This window comes from Myxocyprinus asiaticus, chromosome 20, assembly GCF_019703515.2.
Source record: "Myxocyprinus asiaticus isolate MX2 ecotype Aquarium Trade chromosome 20, UBuf_Myxa_2, whole genome shotgun sequence".
Classification (NCBI taxonomy): Eukaryota; Metazoa; Chordata; class Actinopteri; order Cypriniformes; family Catostomidae; genus Myxocyprinus; species Myxocyprinus asiaticus.
Window position 1 is genome coordinate 3,572,392 of NC_059363.1, and position 22,481 is coordinate 3,594,872.

General features: G+C 37.3%; 2 protein-coding genes across 3 annotated transcripts; one reads left to right on the top strand and one right to left on the bottom strand.

The window, feature by feature from the left end:
* Positions 1-8,080: 8,080 nt before the first annotated feature.
* LOC127411141 (beta-taxilin-like) lies at positions 8,081-15,940 on the bottom strand. Its single transcript, XM_051646487.1, has 10 exons — positions 15,870-15,940; positions 13,110-13,332; positions 12,522-12,613; positions 11,123-11,293; positions 10,751-10,945; positions 10,514-10,633; positions 9,935-10,009; positions 9,758-9,850; positions 9,477-9,572; positions 8,081-8,730 (listed from the first exon to the last, which is right to left on the bottom strand). The coding sequence occupies exons 2-10, from the start codon at positions 13,315-13,317 to the stop codon at positions 8,143-8,145; spliced, it is 1,638 nt and encodes a 545-aa protein (XP_051502447.1). The 5' UTR covers positions 13,318-13,332; positions 15,870-15,940; the 3' UTR covers positions 8,081-8,142.
* Positions 15,941-17,124: 1,184 nt separating this feature from the next.
* On the top strand, positions 17,125-21,637 carry LOC127411414 (gap junction epsilon-1 protein-like). Of its 2 annotated transcripts, none has more exons than XM_051646957.1 (3): positions 17,125-17,220; positions 20,091-20,273; positions 21,137-21,637. In XM_051646957.1, exons 1-3 carry the CDS (start codon positions 17,182-17,184, stop codon positions 21,539-21,541), a joined length of 627 nt encoding a protein of 208 aa, XP_051502917.1. In that variant the 5' UTR covers positions 17,125-17,181; the 3' UTR covers positions 21,542-21,637. The 2 variants fall into 2 exon arrangements, with proteins under 2 accessions (XP_051502917.1, XP_051502916.1); XM_051646956.1 differs by lacking the exon at positions 17,125-17,220 and adding an exon at positions 17,746-17,877.
* Positions 21,638-22,481: the final 844 nt, after the last annotated feature.

A 22,481-nucleotide genomic window follows, 5' to 3' on the forward strand; every position in this document is an offset into this window, starting at 1 on the left:
CTTGGGTGTGTTTACACCCACATACGTATAACATACGTATTTCAAAATTTGCATTTAATGGGTGTCATTTTGTATAATGGTGTAATGACCATTTCCAGCATAAGTTGTAATGTCTTATAACCACTTAAAAATATCTTATGGATGTTTATAAGAAGACATTACGTTTGTCACTTCTTTTTCTACTAGAAGGTCAATCTGGAAGAAAAAAAAAGGTGGAAAAAAATCAGTGTATGTTTATTACATAAATAATTTTCCAGAATGCTGGAGACTCTTTGAGCTACATTGTTGTACTCAGACAGAACAAACACTAATCCCTGGTGTGAACTGACACGTAGAGCAGAAAAGGAAATTCTAGGTCATTTAACCGAGGAGAGCATCTGTCTTGTTCTAGAACATGATACAAAAAGACATTTGTATGGACCAGAACAATGAGGCCATAAACTGTGTAATCTGTGTCAAATTACTTCTAGGAAATCTTCAGGAAGTTATCTTTTATTGCACTCAGCAATGCTCTCAACAATACTCAGAGCTTCTCTTGTCTTCCTCTGTGACAGTAACCCTGTGATAAATGTATTGTCTTATTAATGTCTGCCATAGCCTTGTCCAATGACTTATCCTGGAAGCAAATTCAGTAAAAGACACCAATAATATATGATGAAAAATATATGGAGAGTACCTCAATTTCACTGTTGATTGATATTCAGGAATTACTAGTGGTAGACTAGAAAGATGAATGTTGGTAGAGTCATGGCAAGCTATAGGTTCTTCCATGATGGAATATAATACGCTAGAGCAGGAAGCAGGACACAACGGAGACAAAGTTCCTGTTGTTTGATCCAAAAAATTCGATAACTGTTTTAAAAAGGGAAAATATATTAGAAAACAAGCTTGCAGACTTAACGATCTATGGTCAAGTGGCTACTGGAACACGGCACCTACTAGGGCTCGGTGAAAATATCGATTTTCCAATGCATCGCAATCTTCATTTGAACGATCTCAATATTGATTCTTAAATCCCAAGACCAATCTTTTACTCAATGTGCAACTATCTACAATGCAAGGAAATCACTCGCATATGTGACAAAATTTTGCACTATACAACTAAAAATGTCTGATTAGCCACTGGCTGATACATTTTCACTTTCATTAGTGAAGAAGTTTAGCACCGAGATCCTTTCACTGCATGTTGAGAGTCAAAGTTTGGTTTGACTCGTTCCGTTTAATGTGTGTCCAAAGACGAGATCCACGCAACCCATTTGTCCCATTCTTTCACTTTCCTCTCTACTTGTGCTTCTCTGAGTAATTTGCAACTTTGCACTACAGCACTTCTTTTATTACTGCCTCCTTAGGATGAATTGCTCCTGTTATATTCCGCATTTGTAAGTCGCTTTGGATAAAAGCTTCTGCTAAATGAATAAATGTAAATGATTAATGTCTCTTTAAATTTTTAAAGGTGTCCCAGATTTGTTCCTGGCAGGCTACTCAGCCTTACAGGATTAGGGTGGGGGCAGGGTTAGGGCATCTGCTGCCTGCCAGGAGCAAACCAAGGCACCTTTGTACAATGGGCAAAACTTCAATAATGTTTTTCTGTGTCTAAAACTGGCATCTATAAATTTTCAGGAGGTGCACGCTTGACTCAACTGCACATCCTAGCACATAAACTGATTGCGTGGAGCAGTGCGTGCTTATTCATTACACATAACGCATGTCTCGGGCATAATAAACACGGGAGCAGATTTACTGTACGGAGAGAGAAGACTTCACCCACGAGCGTTGAACCAGGTCTGGTTGAGATACGGGCAAGCTACCAGAGAAAATAATAGTTTTTAGATTTTAAACTTCAGCATTCAATATGTTTTATATCTGTATGTATAGTGTGTAATAATGCATTGGCAATGTACACTTAAGTTTATCATGCCAATAAAGCTTGATATGAATTGAATCTTCCCATTTGATCCTATTATTAAAAAAAGTCCTCTGGAATACGGCAGAAGATTTTGCCCAAATTGTAATTACAACATATCCACAGATTTTATGGCATGGATACATATACCGTACTCGTATCAAAGATTAATACCTGTAAAAATGTGTCTATTTAAATCTATCTGCAAAAATAAATAAATAAATAAATATATATATATATATATATATATGTACATATTTAAATAATTAAAATAAATTATGACTAACCAATTTCTTGCAAGTTCTTTGAGACAAAGTATAAAGTAAATATATTTATGATGATTTTTTTTAATGTTTGTTGTAATGTATCATGTACCATAATTTAATTGTGATTGATCGCAATTAATCAAAGAATCACAGAAAACTGTGATTAATTAGATACAATTTTTTAATTGATTGACAGCCCTAATATATATATATATATATATATACAGGTGCATCTCAATAAATTAGAATGTCGTGGAAAAGTTCATTTATTTCAGTAATTCAACTCAAATTGTGAAACTCGTGTATTAAATAAATTCAGTGCACACAGACTGAAGTAGTTTAAGTCTTTGGTTCTTTTAATTGTGATGATTTTGGCTCACATTTAACAAAAACCCACCAATTCACTATCTCAACAAATTAGAATATGGTGACATGCCAATCAGCTAATCAACTCAAAACACCTGCAAAGGTTTCCTGAGCCTTCAAAATGGTCTCTCAGTTTGGTTCACTAGACTACACAATCATGGGGAAGACTGCTGATCTGACAGTTGTCCAGAAGACAATCATTGACACCCTTCACAAGGAGGGTAAGCCACAAACATTCATTGCCAAAGAAGCTGGCTGTTCACAGAGTGCTGTATCCAAGCATGTTAACAGAAAGTTGAGTGGAAGGAAAAAGTGTGGAAGAAAAAGATGCACAACCAACCGAGAGAACCGCAGCCTTATGAGGATTGTCAAGCAAAATCGATTCAAGAATTTGGGTGAAATTCACAAGGAATGGACTGAGGCTGGGGTCAAGGCATCAAGAGCCACCACACACAGACGTGTCAAGGAATTTGGCTACAGTTGTCGTATTCCTCTTGTTAAGCCACTCCTGAACCACATACAACGTCAGAGGCGTCTTACCTGGGCTAAGGAGAAGAAGAACTGGACTGTTGCCCAGTGGTCCAAAGTACTCTTTTCAGATGAGAGCAAGTTTTGTATTTCATTTGGAAACCAAGGTCCTAGAGTCTGGAGGAAGGGTGGAGAAGCTCATAGCCCAAGTTGCTTGAAGTCCAGTGTTAAGTTTCCACAGTCTGTGATGATTTGGGGTGCAATGTCATCTGCTGGTGTTGGTCCATTGTGTTTTTTGAAAACCAAAGTCACTGCACCCGTTTACCAAGAAATTTTGGAGCACTTCATGCTTCCTTCTGCTGACCAGCTTTTCAAAGATGCTGATTTCATTTTCCAGCAGGATTTGGCACCTGCCCACACTGCCAAAAGCACCAAAAGTTGGTTAAATGACCATGGTGTTGGTGTGCTTGACTGGCCAGCAAACTCACCAGACCTGAACCCCATAGAGAATCTATGGGGTATTGTCAAGAGGAAAATGAGAAACAAGAGACCAAAAAATGCAGATGAGCTGAAGGCCACTGTCAAAGAAACCTGGGCTTCCATACCACCTCAGCAGTGCCACAAACTGATCACCTCCATGCCACGCCGAATTGAGGCAGTAATTAAAGCAAAAGGAGCCCCTACCAAGTACTGAGTACATATACAGTAAATGAACATACTTTCCAGAAGGCCAACAATTCACTAAAAATGTTTTTTTTATTGGTCTTATGATGTATTCTAATTTTTTGAGATAGTGAATTGGTGGGTTTTTGTTAAATGTGAGCCAAAATCATCACAATTAAAAGAACCAAAGACTTAAACTACTTCAGTCTGTGTGCATTGAATTTATTTAATACACGAGTTTCACAATTTGAGTTGAATTACTGAAATAAATGAACTTTTCCACGACATTCTAATTTATTGAGATGCACCTGTATAATATACTGTGTGCAATTTTAAGACTTCAAGCAAAACGCTTTGGTTTGCTTATATTCTTGCATCAATTATTTGTTCATCTGATTATTAATGGTCTGTCTGTTTATTTAACTGATTGAAGGCACAGACATCATAAAGTTCAGTAAGAATGTTGGTATATCAGTGCAACAAATGGCAGCAAACAGGTCAGAAAGCAAATACTTTTATTCGTGCTTTCAACAGTGTAGTAGCCATGTGACTAAGAGCTGTGTCTACTCTTTCATCCAGACAAAGATGAAGACATGAAGAAGCTGCTCACTTGTATCACATAATGGACAAAAATGCACAGTGTAAATTGATGGTAATTTAATGGTCAAAGGTACCTGATGAATCACGTGGACCCTAAAACTTTGCATTTATCAAACATATGAGTGAAGTTACATGCAAAGTGCATGGTTGTTTTGGAAAACCAATAGTTTTTCAATCATATTTTATAATTTAGAGCTCTGACCTCACTCTGACGATAAAATTCATGCATTTAACAAACTGCCTAACTGTTATAGTAAGGCAGACTTTCCACAGCATACAACATACAACGGGATCCTACGAACCCACCTAGCACAGATGTGGCAGTCCATGCACCTTTGAAAACAAAACCTTGCAAGCATCTGAAGAACAGCAGCAAGGGGTAATAAGGTGAAAATATGATGCATATTCCAGAGACTCCAATGCCAAATAGAAAGAAGCCTCCAGCTAAGGATACCTGGTTCAGGTCTGCAAGCTAGTAGTCTTCACAGACCAATGAAGACTGTGATACATGAGGAAAACACTCTGATTAGGGCAACATAAACAATGGCAGCATGCAACTAACAATTATTTTTATAATTGATTAATCTGTCCCTTATTTATGTTTTATTAATGTTCTGCATTTTATTGAAAAATACAAATATTTCATTCTTAAAAAATAAAATGCAATACATTGTGTGCAAATAGGTTTAAAATATATTACAATATAAACTACATATAGCATTTCACCTTATATACAGTAGCTGTACAAAACAATTAATAAAAAAATATAATATAATAATGTGTTAAAGGTATAGTTCACCCAAAAATGAAAATACTCTTATTATTTACTCACCCTCATGCAATCCCAGATGTACCTGACTTTCTCTCTGAACACAAATGAAGATTTCCAGAAGAATATTTCAGCTCTGTAGGTCTATACAATGCAAGTGAATGGTGACCAATGGCAGCATAAAAGTAATCCATATGACTTCAGTGGTTATATCCATGTCTTCAGAAGTGATGTGATAAGTGTGAGTGAGAAACAGATCAATATTTAAATCCTTTTTAACTAAAAATCTCTACTTTTACTTTCACATTCTTCTTCTTACATTTTTGGCGATTCCCATTCTTAGTGCATGTCGCCACCTACTGAGCAGGGAGGAGAATTTATAGTAATAAAGACTTAAATATTGATCTGTTTCTCACCATCACATCAAAGACTTGGATTAAACCACTGGAGTCTTTCTTTTGGAGCTTAAATTTTGGTCACCATTCACTTGCATTATGAGGACATACAGAGCTGAAATATTCTTCTGAAAATCTAAAGTTTGTGTTTAACAGAAGAAAGAAAGTCATACACATCTGGGATGGCATGAGGGTGAGTGATTAGAGAACGTTAATTTTTGGGTGAACTATCCCTTAAAGTGGTAAGAGGTAGTGTTCTAAAAGATGCATCTATATACACTTTACTAAGGAGCTGGGCTCCAGTTTTGCGGTGTAAACATTGATCAGTTCCATGTAAAAGTGCAAACCCAATGCATTCTGGTGGATGGTACGTTAATAATTAGTTAGTCTACTTAGCCTGCTTAATCCAGCCCTCACCACAGGAGGACAGATATTGCAGGTGAGTGCGCTGTCGTTCCAAAACGCATCAAATTTCACACATTTACTGAACGCACCGTGCAGTGCAGGGAACTGTCAAATTCCGCACATCCTCTTCTGAGAAATCACATTTCTCTCGGACACCCACACTTTTACACCAGTGATCCAGTGTATATCCCAAGAATATAACCCCAAGAAACACAAATGCGAGTAGCAAAACAGGGAGAGACCCCAAGAGAGATCTTTAAAAAGGTTTCTGCAAGTACTCACTTGTTTAATCAAACATGATGGCTGCTGCTGGCATTTAAGTGTTGAAGTTTGGGATGGTGTACTGAAGATATTCCAGAGTTGAGGTGGAGTTAAGAACCAGTTCAAAGTCCCACGGCGTCATGTCAGGAAACTATCAGTCAAAACTGATTTGAGATGCTTAAAACCTTTGTGAAGTATTAAAGAAAGGAGCTGTTAAGATTTTTTTTTTTAAGTGTCTCTACTTCCTGACAAATATTACTTACATTAATGTCCTGAAATAACTCTGCAACAGCAATAGGCTCTGTAAAGTCACAGTTGTGTTGCGGCGGCCCACGCTTTCTTGGGCCCGTGCACATTAAGGCAGCATAAAAGTCATCCAAACGACTCTAGTGATTTAACCCATGTCTTCTGAAGGGAATTGATATGTGTGCAGGGGCATAGATTCCGGGATGGGTGGAGGTACCCCCCCCCCCCCCAATAATGGTGGGGTGAGAATTTGGAAGAGAGCAGACCATAATACAACTCCTTTTTCACTATAAATCTTGACATCTGCAGTGTCCTTGGCGATCATGAGTTCAAGTTTTATTACACTTTCTAGCGCCATCTCATGCTCTGCGCATGCGTCAAGCACTATGATGTGTAATCGAGCTTGTAATCTTGATTGTGCCTAGAGACTGCAATGGCAAGATGTGCAGTGAAGAAGGAGTTATATTTTGGTCTGTTCTCACCCAAAAATGATTCAATTGTGTGGAGGCGAGGGCGTGGTCGAGCGTTCGTCTGGGGAAAGAGGAAGCGGTAAGGGTTTTCACCTGAGATGAATTGCTGGTAATTGCTGTTTCTATGTTCGCAGTGAGAGACGGGGGAAATAAAAAGGGGGCCAGACCTCAGAGTGAGAGAGAGAACCCAGCTGACAAGTCGTGTGTATTGGCAGCTGCCATTCCCAGAGCGTTTGAGTGTTTATATGTGAAGCTTACGTGTTTTGTGTTATTAATACATTTACCTTTGAGTTTAATTTGCCGTCTCCTGCTTCCTCTTTCCTCGAACCTTGTTACAGATTGCTTTAGAAGACATGGATTAAACCACTGGAGTCGTATGGATTACTTTTGTGCTGCCTTTTTGGAGCTTCAAAATTTTGGTCACCATTCATTTGCATTGTATGTACCTACAGAGCTGAGATAGTCTTCTAAAAATCTTTGTTTGTGTTCTGCAGAAGAAAGAAGGTCATACACATCTTGGATAGCATGAGGGTAAGTGATTTTTTTTTTGGGGTGAACTATTCATTTAAAGAATATCTGAAGCATTAAAAAATGTCAAAAACGGATAAAATACTTGTGTACTCTTTAAAAACGGCGATAAAAATGAAATAAATTGCTGTGGTTTTATTATTACACTTTAAATCAGATTTCATTGAGCATGAGCTTTGTTTCTGGTTCCTGTAATATTACCTCTTATTCACATGGGTTTCTAATTTGACTTTCACTTATAAGCAGGCCTATTCATACACAGATTCTCAGAAGCCAATTTTCTCTAGATAGACAGCCTAGCAAAAATATTAATAGAATATAATGTGGAACTATAGCAGATTGTAGACTATTTCAGGATAAAGATATACATGCATTCTTGAAAAAAGGTATTTTGTATAAAAATGTTTGTAACACATTGCTATGGTTGCTAAGTGGTTTGGGGTGGTTTCTAGGTGGTGACTTACAGGCCAGTCCCAAAGAGTCTCTATGAAATTCTGGTCTCTAGATATGGCTTGTGTCCCTCCATTGCATCCCTCCAACAGGCATACTGAACATTATTCTTCTCCCATTCTGTACTTTCCAAAAAGTTTAACCCTTATGCGACAAAGTTTCTGAAAATGTATGCAATTGCTATCACCATGTCACTGGTCCATTTACTGAAGTAGTTCCTGAATTTATCTATGACAATGATGTTTAAACTCAGACAAATATTACTAATAAACATGGTACACAGGACTATAGAGGCTGCAGTATAAACTTTATTTGTGAATGTGTGGCAAATGGATATTCAGATTAGCCTTATTTAATCAACTGACTCCATATCTTTGTCTCTAAGCTCTTGGTTCTCTTCAGACAGTGTGTCTGTGAGGGGGCCCATCTCCTCTGTAAAGTTCTGCTCAAGCTCATTTTCGCCCCCTGTAGCCTGTTGCCTATATTGAGTGGTGTCTGAGCTCTCAGAAAATCCACATCTGTTTGAGTCCTCACAAGCCTCTGGTGGCAAGTGGTGTTGGATAGTAAAAGCTGCTGCTCGCTCTTGTAGCCGAGCTTTCTCAGCCTTCAGATCGGCAAGCTCTTTGGTCAAAGGTGTTGCATCTACAGGGGACTCACTGGTTGGTTGTATGGGGGTGTCTTGAGTGGGATCCTGAGTGTCCACTTCTGTTGAGGCAGCCACCTCTTCTTTAGTTACTGCAATTTCCTCTGTGGCTTCTGTAACACCCTCGTTCTCAGCAGGGACCTGCTCAGTTGCGACTGTGGCGTCGACTCCAGGCTGTTGGGACCCTTGAAGCTTCTGATACAGGGTTTTTCTTTCATCCTGAAGAGCTCTACAGAGTTTCTCCAGTTTCTGGGTCTTCAGGGTAAAGAGTTCAAACTCCTTCTCCTTCAGTGCTTTCTGCATGAGAGAACACAGCGTAGTGAACAATGAGATTTAGGACACTTTCACACTGTAAAGGGCTTTTTCACACTTGGATGGATTGCTTGGTCCGAACCCAAATTTGATTCCCCTCCACTCCCACTGAAGTACAGACCCAAATAAAGGCTCAGATACACTCATGGCGAAGTTCTTCTTGGCTCAAAGCTAGAAAGAAGGTCGAAATAGCTGAGCAACAGTATACTGTTTGAGAACATTTGGACACCGCCAACGCCACTGGAGCTGGCTCATAGAGAGGCGTTTAATTGAGGCGCATGCTGTTTTTGTGACAGCACAATGCGCAAGTGGCCGTGGGTGGAAGTGTTTGCGCTATCTGTGGGTGCATGTGGGCAGACTGTGGGTGTATTGTGTGTAAATTAAGTGGCACAAAGCACAATTAGCTAATTTCCTGAGAAATATGTCATTGCGCTAAAATGTTTTAGAAGCACGTCTGTTTTCAGCGCAAAGTCAAAAATCAGTTTCTGTTCAGTTTCTAGTGGAACATCAAATTCTGTCCTTGACAATCACTGTTGTATGAGATTTGTGTTCAACTTTCTAGAGGTCTTGGTTTATTTTGACATTTTTATTATTGTCATGTTTATATTTAAAATCGTATTTATGATCTAATTTGTGTCTTAATTGTCAATAGTTGTTCCTATTATCTTTATGCAGTCATTGTACATATAGTTCACTGCCTGCTGTTCACTGAATGAATACATTATACTCACATCTGCAACCATGTCAATGAGAGCTTTATTGCAGCCATCAAAATGGGATTTCCAGGACATCGCCTCTTTCTCTAGCTTTCTCATCTTCTTGGCCATCTGTAAGATAAAGCAATGTCTTTCCATGTATATCATATACTTTATGCTAAAACAGAGGGTTAAAGCTTTTATAATATTTGTCTGTTGGGTTTTAGTTGGCAGAAGAAAGAATTAAAAGGTTTGATGGTGAAAATTTAAGCATTGCTATTGTAAAATTATTAGAATTGTGATGGGGATGTACATACCTTGTCCATGTCCTGCTTGAAGCTGGCATACACACCATTACTCTTAGATACCGTTCCTTGGAATTCATCAAACTTCTCAGAATACACAGCAAGCTAACAGAAAAAAAGGCTGTTAGTTTCTGAACAAATATTATTTAAGAAAAAACTAGAGATATGTACTATATGAGGTCAGTTTACCTTGTCCTTCATGTCAGTCTCCTGTTCTTTTAGTAGTTTAACCTGTATTTTGGCTTCTGCAGTCTGCTTCAATAACTGGATAATAAAACATACGACTCTGTCAATATATATTGACAAGAAAGAATATTTAATACTGATTGTAAATAAGTAAACAGTCATTTAACAGATGCTTTTGTACATTGAAAATAAAATGAAAATTGCATTTTATCCAGCTTATGTTTTTTATTTTTTTTATTATGTTAATTTACTTTGCATCTACATAAAAACACGTTAGACCAACAATATTCCACCAAATGTTATCCCAACTAGCTTAACAGAGTTGTTTGAACAAACAATTTCATATTGGACAATGTTGCTGATTTGTGGGATCCCATCATGCATTGCAACATTAATGAATTATGCTGTTTGTGTTATAAGGATTAGCTTTCCAGGGGGTCTCCAGTTACATTTCAGGGGGTCCGAGACCCCCCGTAATTCACACCATGCCCTGAATCAAGTTTGCAGCTACGTTTTTTATTTTTTAAGTGAAATCTTTAGATGTTTTAACACGTTTCAATTAGCTGAGAATATGCAACTCACATGCTCCTTCTCCCGTTTGTGTTTCTCCTCTGAGTCTTTCAGCATCATGTTTGCCTGTGTGAGTTTAGTCTCCAGTAGTTTCTGCTGCAGATCTCTGTGCTTGAACACCTTTTCAAGATTCTGCATGAAGGACAAAAACGCATCAATTCAACAATGTTGACGATACTGATCAAACTCTGATCTTTCTTGATCTGATTTTAGGCCAGACTGTGGCAACCTCCTGTAACTTTCTCGTACCGCCTCTCGTTGGTCATATTTAGAAATGAGATCTTTAAGTTTCTCAGCCAGGTCACTGTTCTCTTGGCACAGTTTATTGTTACTGCTGCTGTGCTCCTCGATCTGGGCCTGGATGTCCGTTAGGGTGCTCTGGAAATGCGTGGTGATTTCCTTCCTCTTCAGTTCGTCTTCACGACACCTCTGTAGAGTTTCCTCCTACACACATATCAAGGCATCGAAGACTTGTAGTTTGAGAAACAAATGGTAAGCAAAAGGTAGACTAGCAAATTGATTTCCATGTTTTAATTAGAGCTCATTTGTAGATTACAATTGTGAAACCAAGCTCGGACATTACCACACAAGCACTTCCATGGCATGAGATAAGTTTTGCACCTTTAATGTCTTGTTGTGTCTTTGCAGCTCCCTGCACAGGCCTTCTAGTTTACTGCGGGCCAGCATGGCTCTGCTGTGCTCATTCTGCACCTGATCTTTCTCTTTCAACACCTGGAGAAGTTTCTTCTGCAGAACCTTCAACTGTTTCTGATCTGAGCGATGCTCCTCCAACTGCAATACATAATGATCTCTTTTGTTTACAGAAATATGCGTGGATACATTTTTGGAAAATCCTGCTTAATAAACCCAGTTGAAAAGACCAGCTTATAGAAGCATACATTTCCTTGCTGGTTTATGCTGATCTTTGCAGCTGGTGGACTAGCATAGACATGCTGCTCACCAGCACAATGTTAGTAGTAACTTAAAGGCTCAGTACACCCAAGAATGAAAATTCTGTCAATTTACTCGCTCTCATGTTGTTCCAAACATATATGACGTTTCTTCCATGGAACACTAAAGGCTACATATGCCTCTCAACCACACTAGAAGAACAGCGTTTTCCTCAAAAATGCTCTCGATTACCACATACATTGGAATCCGATGACATTAGAAATATGAAAATGTAGTAGTGTGGATGTGGCCTTCGTCACTATTCACTTCCGTTGTATTTTTTCCATACAATGAAAGTGAATGGTGACTGAGGCTGTCATTCCAACATGATCACACGGGTAATCGTCATGTTGTTTCCTAAATTTCCAGTATCCTATAGGATCAACCACATTATGCCGACTTACAAGCGGCATCTCCCATTAGACATTTTTGCATCGGCTCAAGCATGTTTACTTCCCCTTGAGGTGCGACCAGAAACTGGAGACCCGGGCTCGCATCCCGCATTGAATCCAGGAAGTAATCTCTTTTGCATAATAAGTGAAAAGCACAAGTCGAAGGATGCATTTTTCCCTCTAACATTCAATTTTTACTCCACTAATGGGTTAGGTTTAGGTTTAGGGTTTGGGTTAGGGGGTAAAGTTTATAAAATATGCATGTCTCTTCTCTCCTCTCCTATCATTCCTGTATGACAGCTTGTAAAGATGAAAACAACTCTATTCACAGCTCGCTTTTGGCGCCCCTCTGTGGACATTTCACCTGGAAAATGGAGCTCACACATGCCCATACACCCAACAACACTTACTGCTTTAGCCACTGGGGGCAGTGTTTCAAGTTTCTGTAAGCACAGACTGATTTTAGCTAAAGAAAAGTCAACGTCCTGTTTCCGATTTCACTGTTAGATCTGTCTGGTTATTCTGTCTAACATCTTCTTTTGTAATACATGGAAGAAAGAAAGTTACACAGGTTTGGAACAACATGAGGGTGAGTAAATGATGACATAATTGTTTTGTTTTAAAGGTAGAACATCTGTCATAACCTTTGTGGCATATTGTAATTGTGTTGTACATACCAGTTCAGCATGTTTTTTGACAAGAGCTTCCAGTTTCTGCTCAGGGGTTCCGAGTTTATTCAGGCTTTGCATGAGCAGCATGGCTTCCTTTCCTGTTATTATTAAGACAATATACAGTACATCAGACACAGTGTTTGATAGTATGAAGGGGAAACAGAAATATTTTCAAGCGGAAAGTCATATGTTGAAGAGATAAAAATGCAGCAACCTAGAGTAACAATGATGAGTTGATCCATAAACTGAAATCAAGAGATTGGGGTGCCTGATATAATGCTGATATGCATAATATGATGCCACTAATTTCAGAATGGCCACATATTGGTCTGTCACTGCCTACAGCCTTTCAGTTACCCAGCATGATCTTTAACCAATTGGCTACACACTTGTTTTTTTTTAGCTTTTTAATTCTAGATTCAAAGCCATGTCTCCCACATGAGCACCACAGCTCAACACATCATGTGTACTAACCGCTAGGCCATGACTCCAATTGCTTACATGTGTTTTTGACATGGAAGGAAAAAAAATCAGCTTTCAGCTTTGTAAAACTTTCTCCAGTTTGTTCCTTATCAAATCTTCCATGTGACTCACCAAGACTTTTTAGCATCTTCTTCTCCAGTTTCTGGTCTTTTGCCTTGCCTGCTTCTTTCTTGTCCTCCACATCATCATGCTCACCGGGTGGTTCAGTCACCTGATAGGTGTTGATAATGTCCTCCAGCTGCTGAACCAGATCATCAGTGAGGTCATGGATGACATCAGCCTTGGGGTCACCATTAGTAGGTTGGGAACAGATCTCCATTCCGATGGAATTTTACTGTTAAGACCGGATAGGGTTAGTCAAGCAGGATAGGAGTCAAGTCAATTTTATTCTTTTTTTTTCTTTTTCTTTTTTTACAATGGACATCGTTTCAAAGCAGCTTTACAAAAGGTCATGCCATAATGTCTTAATGTCCCCACTGAACAGCGTTACAGAAAATCGTGCCTTATATTTAAGCCCCCATTAAGCAAGTCAAAGGCGACTGAGGCAATGAAAAAACTCCAAAGATTTAAGTTAGCTGAGGGAAAACTCCTAAGATGTTTATTTAATGAAGAGAAAAAACCTTAAGAGGAACCAGACTAAGCAGAGAAAGCCAGTCCTCTTCTGGCAGGAGTAATTGGTTTACTATTCTAATAAGCATTTACATTGCAAGTTTTGATTACAATTAAATGTGATCAGTAGTATATAGGTGATTTTTTGGTTAACTTGAAATTAAAACATGTATCACGTTTCTGGGGATAAAGATCTGGGGCCGGTTGCATAAAACTGTTTTAGACTGGCCTTACAAGTTAGTTGTCTAAAATTTTGGTCTTAACGTTTTCAGTCAGTTGCATAAAAACTCATTTATGATTCTAATTTAAGGCCAAAATGTAAGACAGCAGACCCCTAGGCAACTTTTGTTAACATTCCATGTTGCCATGGAAAATAACAGTCAGCTGAGCTTGTGGGGGCTTCAGCTGAGAGCTAAAAGGGACTTTGCAGAAGACTTTCAACCCTGTCAATACCGGGCGCATCCGTTGACGCGGCTTGACGCAACTGCTTGAGGCTGTCTACACTGGACGCTTTCAAAACGTTCAATTTGTGTAGAAGAGCGTGTGCAAGGACGCTTGCAGTGTAGACAGCATCATTGACTTTTTTTTTTATTTGGGTAAAAATAAGGAAATTTGTTCGTTAGAATAGATTTTGAAGCATTGTATTCTTCTAATAAGCAAATATTTTCAGCAAAGGATAACTGTGTTGAGTGCCCACTGTCGGCCATTTTTTTTTAATAGTCGTTCAGTGTCTTACTTTTCCCGCAATGCAATGCAAATTAGACTGTCTTACTAAAGATAACTATGAGCTTGTTTTATGCAACAGGCTTTCTCTGCCATCTTTAAGGTATCAGACTTGATGCAGCCTTCTTTTTCTCCCCTTTTTCTCCCCAATTTGGAATGCCCAATTCCCAGTGCACTCTAAGTCCTCGTGGTGGCGTAGTGACTCGCCTCAATCCGGGTGGCGGAGGACGAATCTCAGTTGCCTCCACGTCTGAGACGTCAATCCGCGCATCTTATCACGTGGCTTGTTGAGCACGTTACTGCGGAGATGTAGTGCATGTTGAGGCTTCATGCTATTCAACGCGGCATCCACACACAACTCACCACGCGCCCCACCGAGAGCGAGAACCACATTATAGTGACCACGAGGAGGTTGACCCAATTTGACTCTACCCTCCCTAGCAACCGGGCCAATTTGGTTGCTTAGGAGACCTGGCTGGAGTCTGATGTCATGCAGTCTTAAGTTTATAACTATGTTTATGCAACCGGCCCCTGACCATGGCCTTGATCAGCCTTCAAGATTTAGGTATAATGTGTTGTTGATTTTTAATATTGTATTATGATAATGAAATTTTACCTATTTTCGATGATCATGCGCTACATGGACTGGTTTAGCTGTAGCGCAGCCCTTCTGTGTTTACATCAGCATCTCCCGCAGAACGCGTTTACATACGCGCCCTCCCAAGAACAGTATATATATTATTTTTATTTTTAACCATCCTATGGGACAGAATAGTTCCCTAAATGAACAGTCATCCTTAGGTCTTTGTTTAAAAGTGCACACATCACAAGTCAGATCAGATCACAATGTTGAAACGATTGCATTGAACATCTCTTCTGATTATTTATAAGATCTGTAGGTTTACAGTCTGGGGTTGTTTATCCCCTGAGCAATGAAGGGACTGTCTATCCCCCCTATTCATCTAGTTAAATTTAACCTCTCTAAAACACCTCCTGCTTTCACAGGCATGGCACATGACACCTGTTCATGGCCTGAAGTCTATTTCAAGAGACTCTTAAATAGCCAGCTTATCTGTTTATCCTCGCATTGTCTTGACAGTAATGCTTGTTCCGTTTATATGTTTTATAATGACATAGCACATTTAAGAAAAAAATGCATCCAGAACAAAAAACAACAACTACAACAAATAATTATTGCATAATGTCGTTTTCGCCTTCCAGTTGACCTGCACTGAACATTCATGCATATCAATGTATTTTCTGTTTCTCTTTGCAGGTATTGATATTTTCAGATATTCAGCAGACACACAAGGCCTTAACCCAGATGCGGTCTAAAAATGTGTTAAATGTGTAATGACATACTGTACGAGGACAAGCTTTCCGCCTGCTGGACACATGTTGATACTGTATACAGTATATCTGCCTTTCAGGTGTAGCAATATAACATGCAGTCAAGTCAGTTCACACTAAGAAATGGGGGATGACAATGCTGTATAGATATTCAGTAAAGTTCACGAGAAGAATTGAGGAAACACTTACCAGCAGGAGCACCAAGAGAGTGTGTAGATGAGTGAGAAAGACTCTGAGCGGCTGTCAAGGCAAAAGAGAGCAGCTGTGAGGGGCAGACCTCAAAATAATTTGGAGGATTCATGAAAGGATGCATACTGACCCATATACAACACACTTCAAATTATGTACAATATGTGGAAATGATTCTATAAGCTTGGTAAACCCTGAGTAACAAACAATATATTGGTAACTGTATCTGTATCGGCCATACAAACATGTATTGTTTATATCGTATCATTCTGATTTGACCGATATTTAATGCAGAGAATAGCATCAGAGTTTATTTTTTCAAGTTCAAACAGAAGCCTGAACTTTTTCTATACCAGGTTACAAAAGTACCAAACAAATCTTTTCTTTGGTAGATTGAAATGTTTCAGTATTATTTACTAGAAGCATATCAAATTCTAGATTGGAAATTGCATTGTGGACACTTAAAAAAAAAACAACAGACAAAGTTATCTAGACTTGTAATATTGGTTATATATTGAAATCGTTCTCATCTACTGGTATCATCCAAAAGTTATAATAATTGTTTTCTTACAGTTTCCTTTATTTATCACACATTTGCACATATACAGTGATATTCTTTTTTTCACATATCCCAGCTAAGCTCAGAGTGCAGGGTCAGCCATGATACAGCACCCCTGGAGCAGACTGGGTCAAGGGCCTTGCTTGAGGGCCCAACAGTGGCATCTTGGTTGTACTGGGGCTTGAACCCTTGACCTTCTGACCAGTAACCCAGCACCTTAACTGCTGAGCCACCACTGCCCTGATATCAGTTTAATATCAGTGCAAGCACTTGCAATAATTTAATTGGTTGATTACTTTGTATGGATATAGATTTCGCAAGGGTCATTTTTATGTAAATTTGCCATATAAAATGAAATAAATGAGTTAATGGAAAACATTTGAATGAGCGAATATGTTTTATGAGGGTATAACAATTTATAAAAGTGTATGTGTACATGCATACCCTTTAAAGTTCTTTATTAGCCTATACAAAACCATTTACCCTAACCGATGCAGCACAGATATTTTGACCATGCTTCCATTAATCTCAGTGTGAAAAGACCTTTTGATAGAGTCTATAGGCAGAGCACGGCATGTTTTCAGGATCGCACTGTATGGCCCTCTGTTTGCATTGGATTTTACAGGAACTCTGTGAAAACCACATGGGAAAATGTTGACAGCAGCTTTTGACAATGTTTTTTTTTTTTTTTGAGAGTTGGAACAAGCACTCAAAACAGTTATTTCCCATGAGGTCTTCTCAAAGTCTGATTAAATGAGGAGGACAAACAACTCTCCACTTGGACTCCAGCTGGTAAGTTTACACCAAGAATGCTATAAAATATGATCAAATTGAAGCTATTGTTTATTGTTTGTACAACTGGATAACATTAGTGATACTTAGGTTTGCATATACAGTATATGCAACATGCAAAGAGTATTCACTATTACATTTAGTTACATTATTAAGTTATGTTTTAAAACATTAATTAGAGCCTGATTTCATTTGTCCATTTTTGTTTTTTATTTTTTATTAAAGGATTGACCGATGCAATAGTTTTTGCATTCATCTCTTATATGATATTTAATAATCTCACTTCATGCCTTAAATTCATTGTAGTTTTGTTGGCTGTTCTCCCATTATGTGTCAAAGGCTTGTTGTTTTGCTGACGTAGTTGAATGGGGATTATGTGTAGACCACATGTCCAGTCCTTTTGTTTTTTCCTTTTTTGTTGTCTTTTTGTGCCTTCTGGGTAAATTGATGAAGGTAGAGCAAATGAAAGGGAAATATGCATTGACGGGAGCTTTTGCTCTATTGCAAAAGGTCAACAGGCACACCAGAGTTTGAACCTGTGTTCATCAGGAGGCAACAGGTCTGCAATGAGGGCCAGACATCACTGTGTAATAGCTCTTAAAGACCAAAGACATTACCATGTCCTTAAACTACATAAAGAACTTCTATGAGGGATGTGTAAGTAAGACAGAACTGTTGTGTCTCTGTTGGTTTGTAATAGCAATGACATTTTTATTTTCATTTGAATATTCTGCTTTATAACTTTTAGTGGCAAAATCAAGAACACAAAGTTATAGTGTTCAAAACAAGATACTATAGTATTGAAGTTGAAATTTGGATCACGACTGTATAATACATTTTTCAATCTCTTTTTTTTTGTTTTTTTTGACTTATGTTCAGGCCAGGCCGATTATTAGGTCAGTTTTTCACAGATTTTAGATTATGGCCAATCATTTAAGTGAATTGGTTCTTTCAGACAGTTCATATAAATAAACAATTCCCTTATATTCCACATTGGGAACGTTTTTTTTCTCTCTGACATTTTGTGTAAATGAACCAGTTCACATAAATGATTCACTGATTCACTTGAGCATAATCTCTTCTTTTTTTGAAGCTAAATGTTTTGTTAATTGCTGCTGTTTATCTCTATATTTTGATTCAGATATATAAAACAGGATGATTTCTAGTTTGTTTCAGTGTAGATTAAATATAAATGTAATGTTGTCACTCTATTTGTTTAACCCTAACAAAAATGAAAGCTGAAGTATGTAATGTTTTCTGATAAAATACTTTCTCCTCTCCAAGCTTAATATGCAGAGACAATTATACATATGCCATTCATAGGTACATTTTCACAAAAACTGTGAGCACTGTGTCTCTGTGGCACTATGAAAATTTCTCTGTTTGTTTTGAGCAACCCACTTAGACTATCTCTTTGTTTGACCAACAGCAGACTGGGGGCGTATTCATTTTTATTTTTGCAGTTCTGTTTGGTGGCGCTAGAGTCGCAGGAATTACATACAGTACTTCAGCTTTAACCATGGGTTTATTATACATTTTGACTGTAGTGTCCATGGTTAAATTTGTGGTTACTATAGTTTTATTACAGAACTGATTGCAGAATTAAATAATATTTTCCAATTGTTATACACTGAAAAAAAAGTGAAGCAGATATAGCATAAAAGATTAAGTAGTGTCTAAACTGAATAAGTAAGTTTAAGTGTAAACTTGAAAATATTATATTTGTTCTCAATTCAAACATGTAAAAATTAATTCTCTAGCTTCTAAGTAAATATTATTTATGATTGTTTGTTATCTTTACAATGCATCGTCATGTATCAACCTTAAAGTAGAAAACTTTGTCATATTTATTAGCTAATTTTAGTCAATTTCACAAATAAAGTTTAATTAACTTTTCAAAGCTGATGTTCCCAGCATTCTACGGGCTTGAATAGTTAATGAGCTTGCATTGTTTCACAAGTTTATTTACACCGTTTTTATCATTGATTTTGTTGTTGCTATACGTTTGGTAACTTCTTGTTTTTTGAAGTCTAAAATTATTTTTCTAATGTATCTGTTTTGCACTTCAAGTGTTGAGGCCTGTATTCGCAACTCTGATTCTTGCTTCGGTTCACCTGTAATGCAAGAGGCTTTTGTCTGATACATTACATACAGTAGCATGCATTACATTTCCCTGTGGAACGCTTCTGTATGTCATGTGGTACATGATTAAATGTGTGTTTTTAGGGAAAGTTAAAAAAGTGAAATGTTCTCATGAAATGACCATTGAAATATTACAAAGTTTATTTAAGTGCCATGTATGATGTACATCAGATTTGTATGTAAAAGTTACTATTAAATTAAGTTAAATTTACTTCAATCAATATTATGTCAAAAAGTTAAGTAGAGTTTACTTAATTTTATAGCATTAAAATTCGCTTAGAAAAACGTAAATAAACGTACGATTTTTTATTGTGATTTTGTTCTTAAATAGCTTTAATGTAGTTAGCTAATTTTTGTTAGTAGCTTGTATTGTAGCTAAATATTTTTTAAAAGAGAAGATTGACTCAAGTTTACTTTAAGTTATGAGTAGCTTGTTACTTGAGAAGGTACTCTTTCAAAGTAGCTTCCACAATACCAGTATTATGTATATGCATTATATCGAGCATTGGCCTTTAAAATTGTGGTTGACCATATCGGTTAACAACTAATTCCTACTCATGGTTTGTTTATTTAACAAAACTGAAATGCAAAAGGACAAAATTAACAGATTATGTTGAAAAAAATTTTTTTTTTTAGAGAAAACATTATTTACTTTCAGATAGAGTTACATTGAAGATGTGCTGTTTTGTAATTCACAAAGCTGTGTTGTTTGATTTGGTCTTTTCTAGCTCCGGCCTCCAACTGTGATTGGTCAGTTCCACACCCTGTTTTTTGGCTCTGTGCGCATGTTCTTCCTGGGTGTTCTGGGGTTTGCAGTTTATGGGAATGAGGCCCTTCACTTCAGCTGTGATCCTGACAGAAGAGAGCTCAACCTCTTCTGTTATAATCAGTTTAGACCTGTGACGCCCCAGGTACAGTTAACATTTTAGTTTAGAGCATATCATTCACAAAAATTAACTACTGAGAAAAAAAAAAAAAAAACCCCACTGAAAACAAGCATTTTTGTAATTGACCTACTGAAAAACATTTAAAGTAATTACCAAAACTTGCACATGTGACAACTAGCCCTGATTCCCTCTTATATATATATATATATATATATATATATATATATATATATATATATATATATATATATATTACTAATATCAGATTTTTTTAATATCAGATTTAGTTTTATAAAAAATAACTCTACTCTCTGATTAATAAGTGAACAAAATAAAACAACACTGGTAGCCTTTACAGTACATTAAGACAAGGATCGAGTTGTGTTTAAAGGACAAGAGTACTTTTCATAAATGTCAGATCAGGGCATGTTGTCACATTTCTATTGGGGCAAGTTGTCACGTGTGTTTTATATGTTGTAATTGCATTAAAAAAAAAAAAAAAAAAATTCTTCTGGCCGAAATAATGGTTTGATATTTTTTTATATTACCTTTTTTTTTTTTTAATGAATTGATTTGAATCATAATTTTACTGTTTAAAAGCCATTAAATAGCCTACAAGAGGTTATTTAAAGGCATGTTTTCCATTGTGACAACTCACCCCATACGGTGCAACAACATCTAAGTGAATGAACTGTATCAGTGCAAATGTTCAATAGCTTCTTTGTAGCCTAATATAGACTTTAAGGTGTGTTAATAGAGAAATTGATTTTCAAAATTAAACCTGCCCTGAGAAATATTTACAAATGTGAACTAGCCCCAATCTTCCAGTTCTCATATTTTATTATTATTATTATTTATTTTAGTTTTTTGCATTTTTCTTCTTTCAGGTGTTTTGGGCTCTTCAGCTAGTGACTGTGCTCGTTCCAGGAGCTGTGTTCCATCTATATGCAGCCTATAAAAACATTGACCAAGAGGATATTCTGGAACAACCAACATACACTGTGTTCTACATCATTTCTGTCCTCTTGCGAATTGTCCTTGAGGTGGCAGCATTCTGGCTTCAGAGTCGTCTCTTTGGATTCCTGGTTCATTCATTGTACTTCTGTGATGCCAGTTCACTGGAGAAAGCTTTCAACTTTACCAAGTGTATGGTGCCCGAGCACTTCGAAAAGACCATCTTCCTCAGTGCAATGTATATTTTCACCATTATCACCATGATTTTGTGTATGGCTGAGATATTTGAAATACTCTGCAGAAGGCTGGGCTATCTAGCAAATCAACAACAACCATGAACTTGTAAAATAACAGACAAAATAATTACCTAATTTCCATTCATCCAGGTTTTATCACATTATTCTCTACCTCAGGTAGAATTATATGCTGTGAAATGCAGAAAGAAGCCTTTGTAAATATTTTGCACATTAATACGATTTACACTATATTCTTCTGTTTGTATTCTAAAGCTCTTGTCATTGAACTTAGCCTTTCTTGTTTTATGTATTTTTGTAATGAAAAAACATTAAACTATTTAAACCTTAATTAGTCAATCTTTCATGACCTCACATAAGCATTGGGATCAAAAAGTCTGAGACCGAATAGAAAATCTGAGATTTTTATGTATTTATTCATTTTAATGTGAAAAACATGTCACGTTTGACGACTATTTATATATTTATGTTTTGGACTATATACAGGTGCATCTCAATAAATTAGAATGTCGTGGAAAAGTTCATTTATTTCAGTAATTCAACTCAAATTGTGAAACTCGTGTATTAAATAAATTCAGTGCACACAGACTGAAGTAGTTTAAGTCTTTGGTTCTTTTAATTGTGATGATTTTGGCTCACATTTAACAAAAACCCACCAATTCACTATCTCAACAAATTAGAATACATCATAAGACCAATAAAAAAAACATTTTTAGTGAATTGTTGGCCTTCTGGAAAGTATGTTCATTGTACTGTATATGTACTCAATACTTGGTAGGGGCTCCTTTTGCTTTAATTACTGCCTCAATTCGGCGTGGCATGGAGGTGATCAGTTTGTGGCACTGCTGAGGTGGTATGGAAGCCCAGGTTTCTTTGACAGTGGCCTTCAGCTCATCTGCATTTTTTGGTCTCTTGTTTCTCATTTTCCTCTTGACAATACCCCATAGATTCTCTATGGGGTTCAGGTCTGGTGAGTTTGCTGGCCAGTCAAGCACACCAACACCATGGTCATTTAACCAACTTT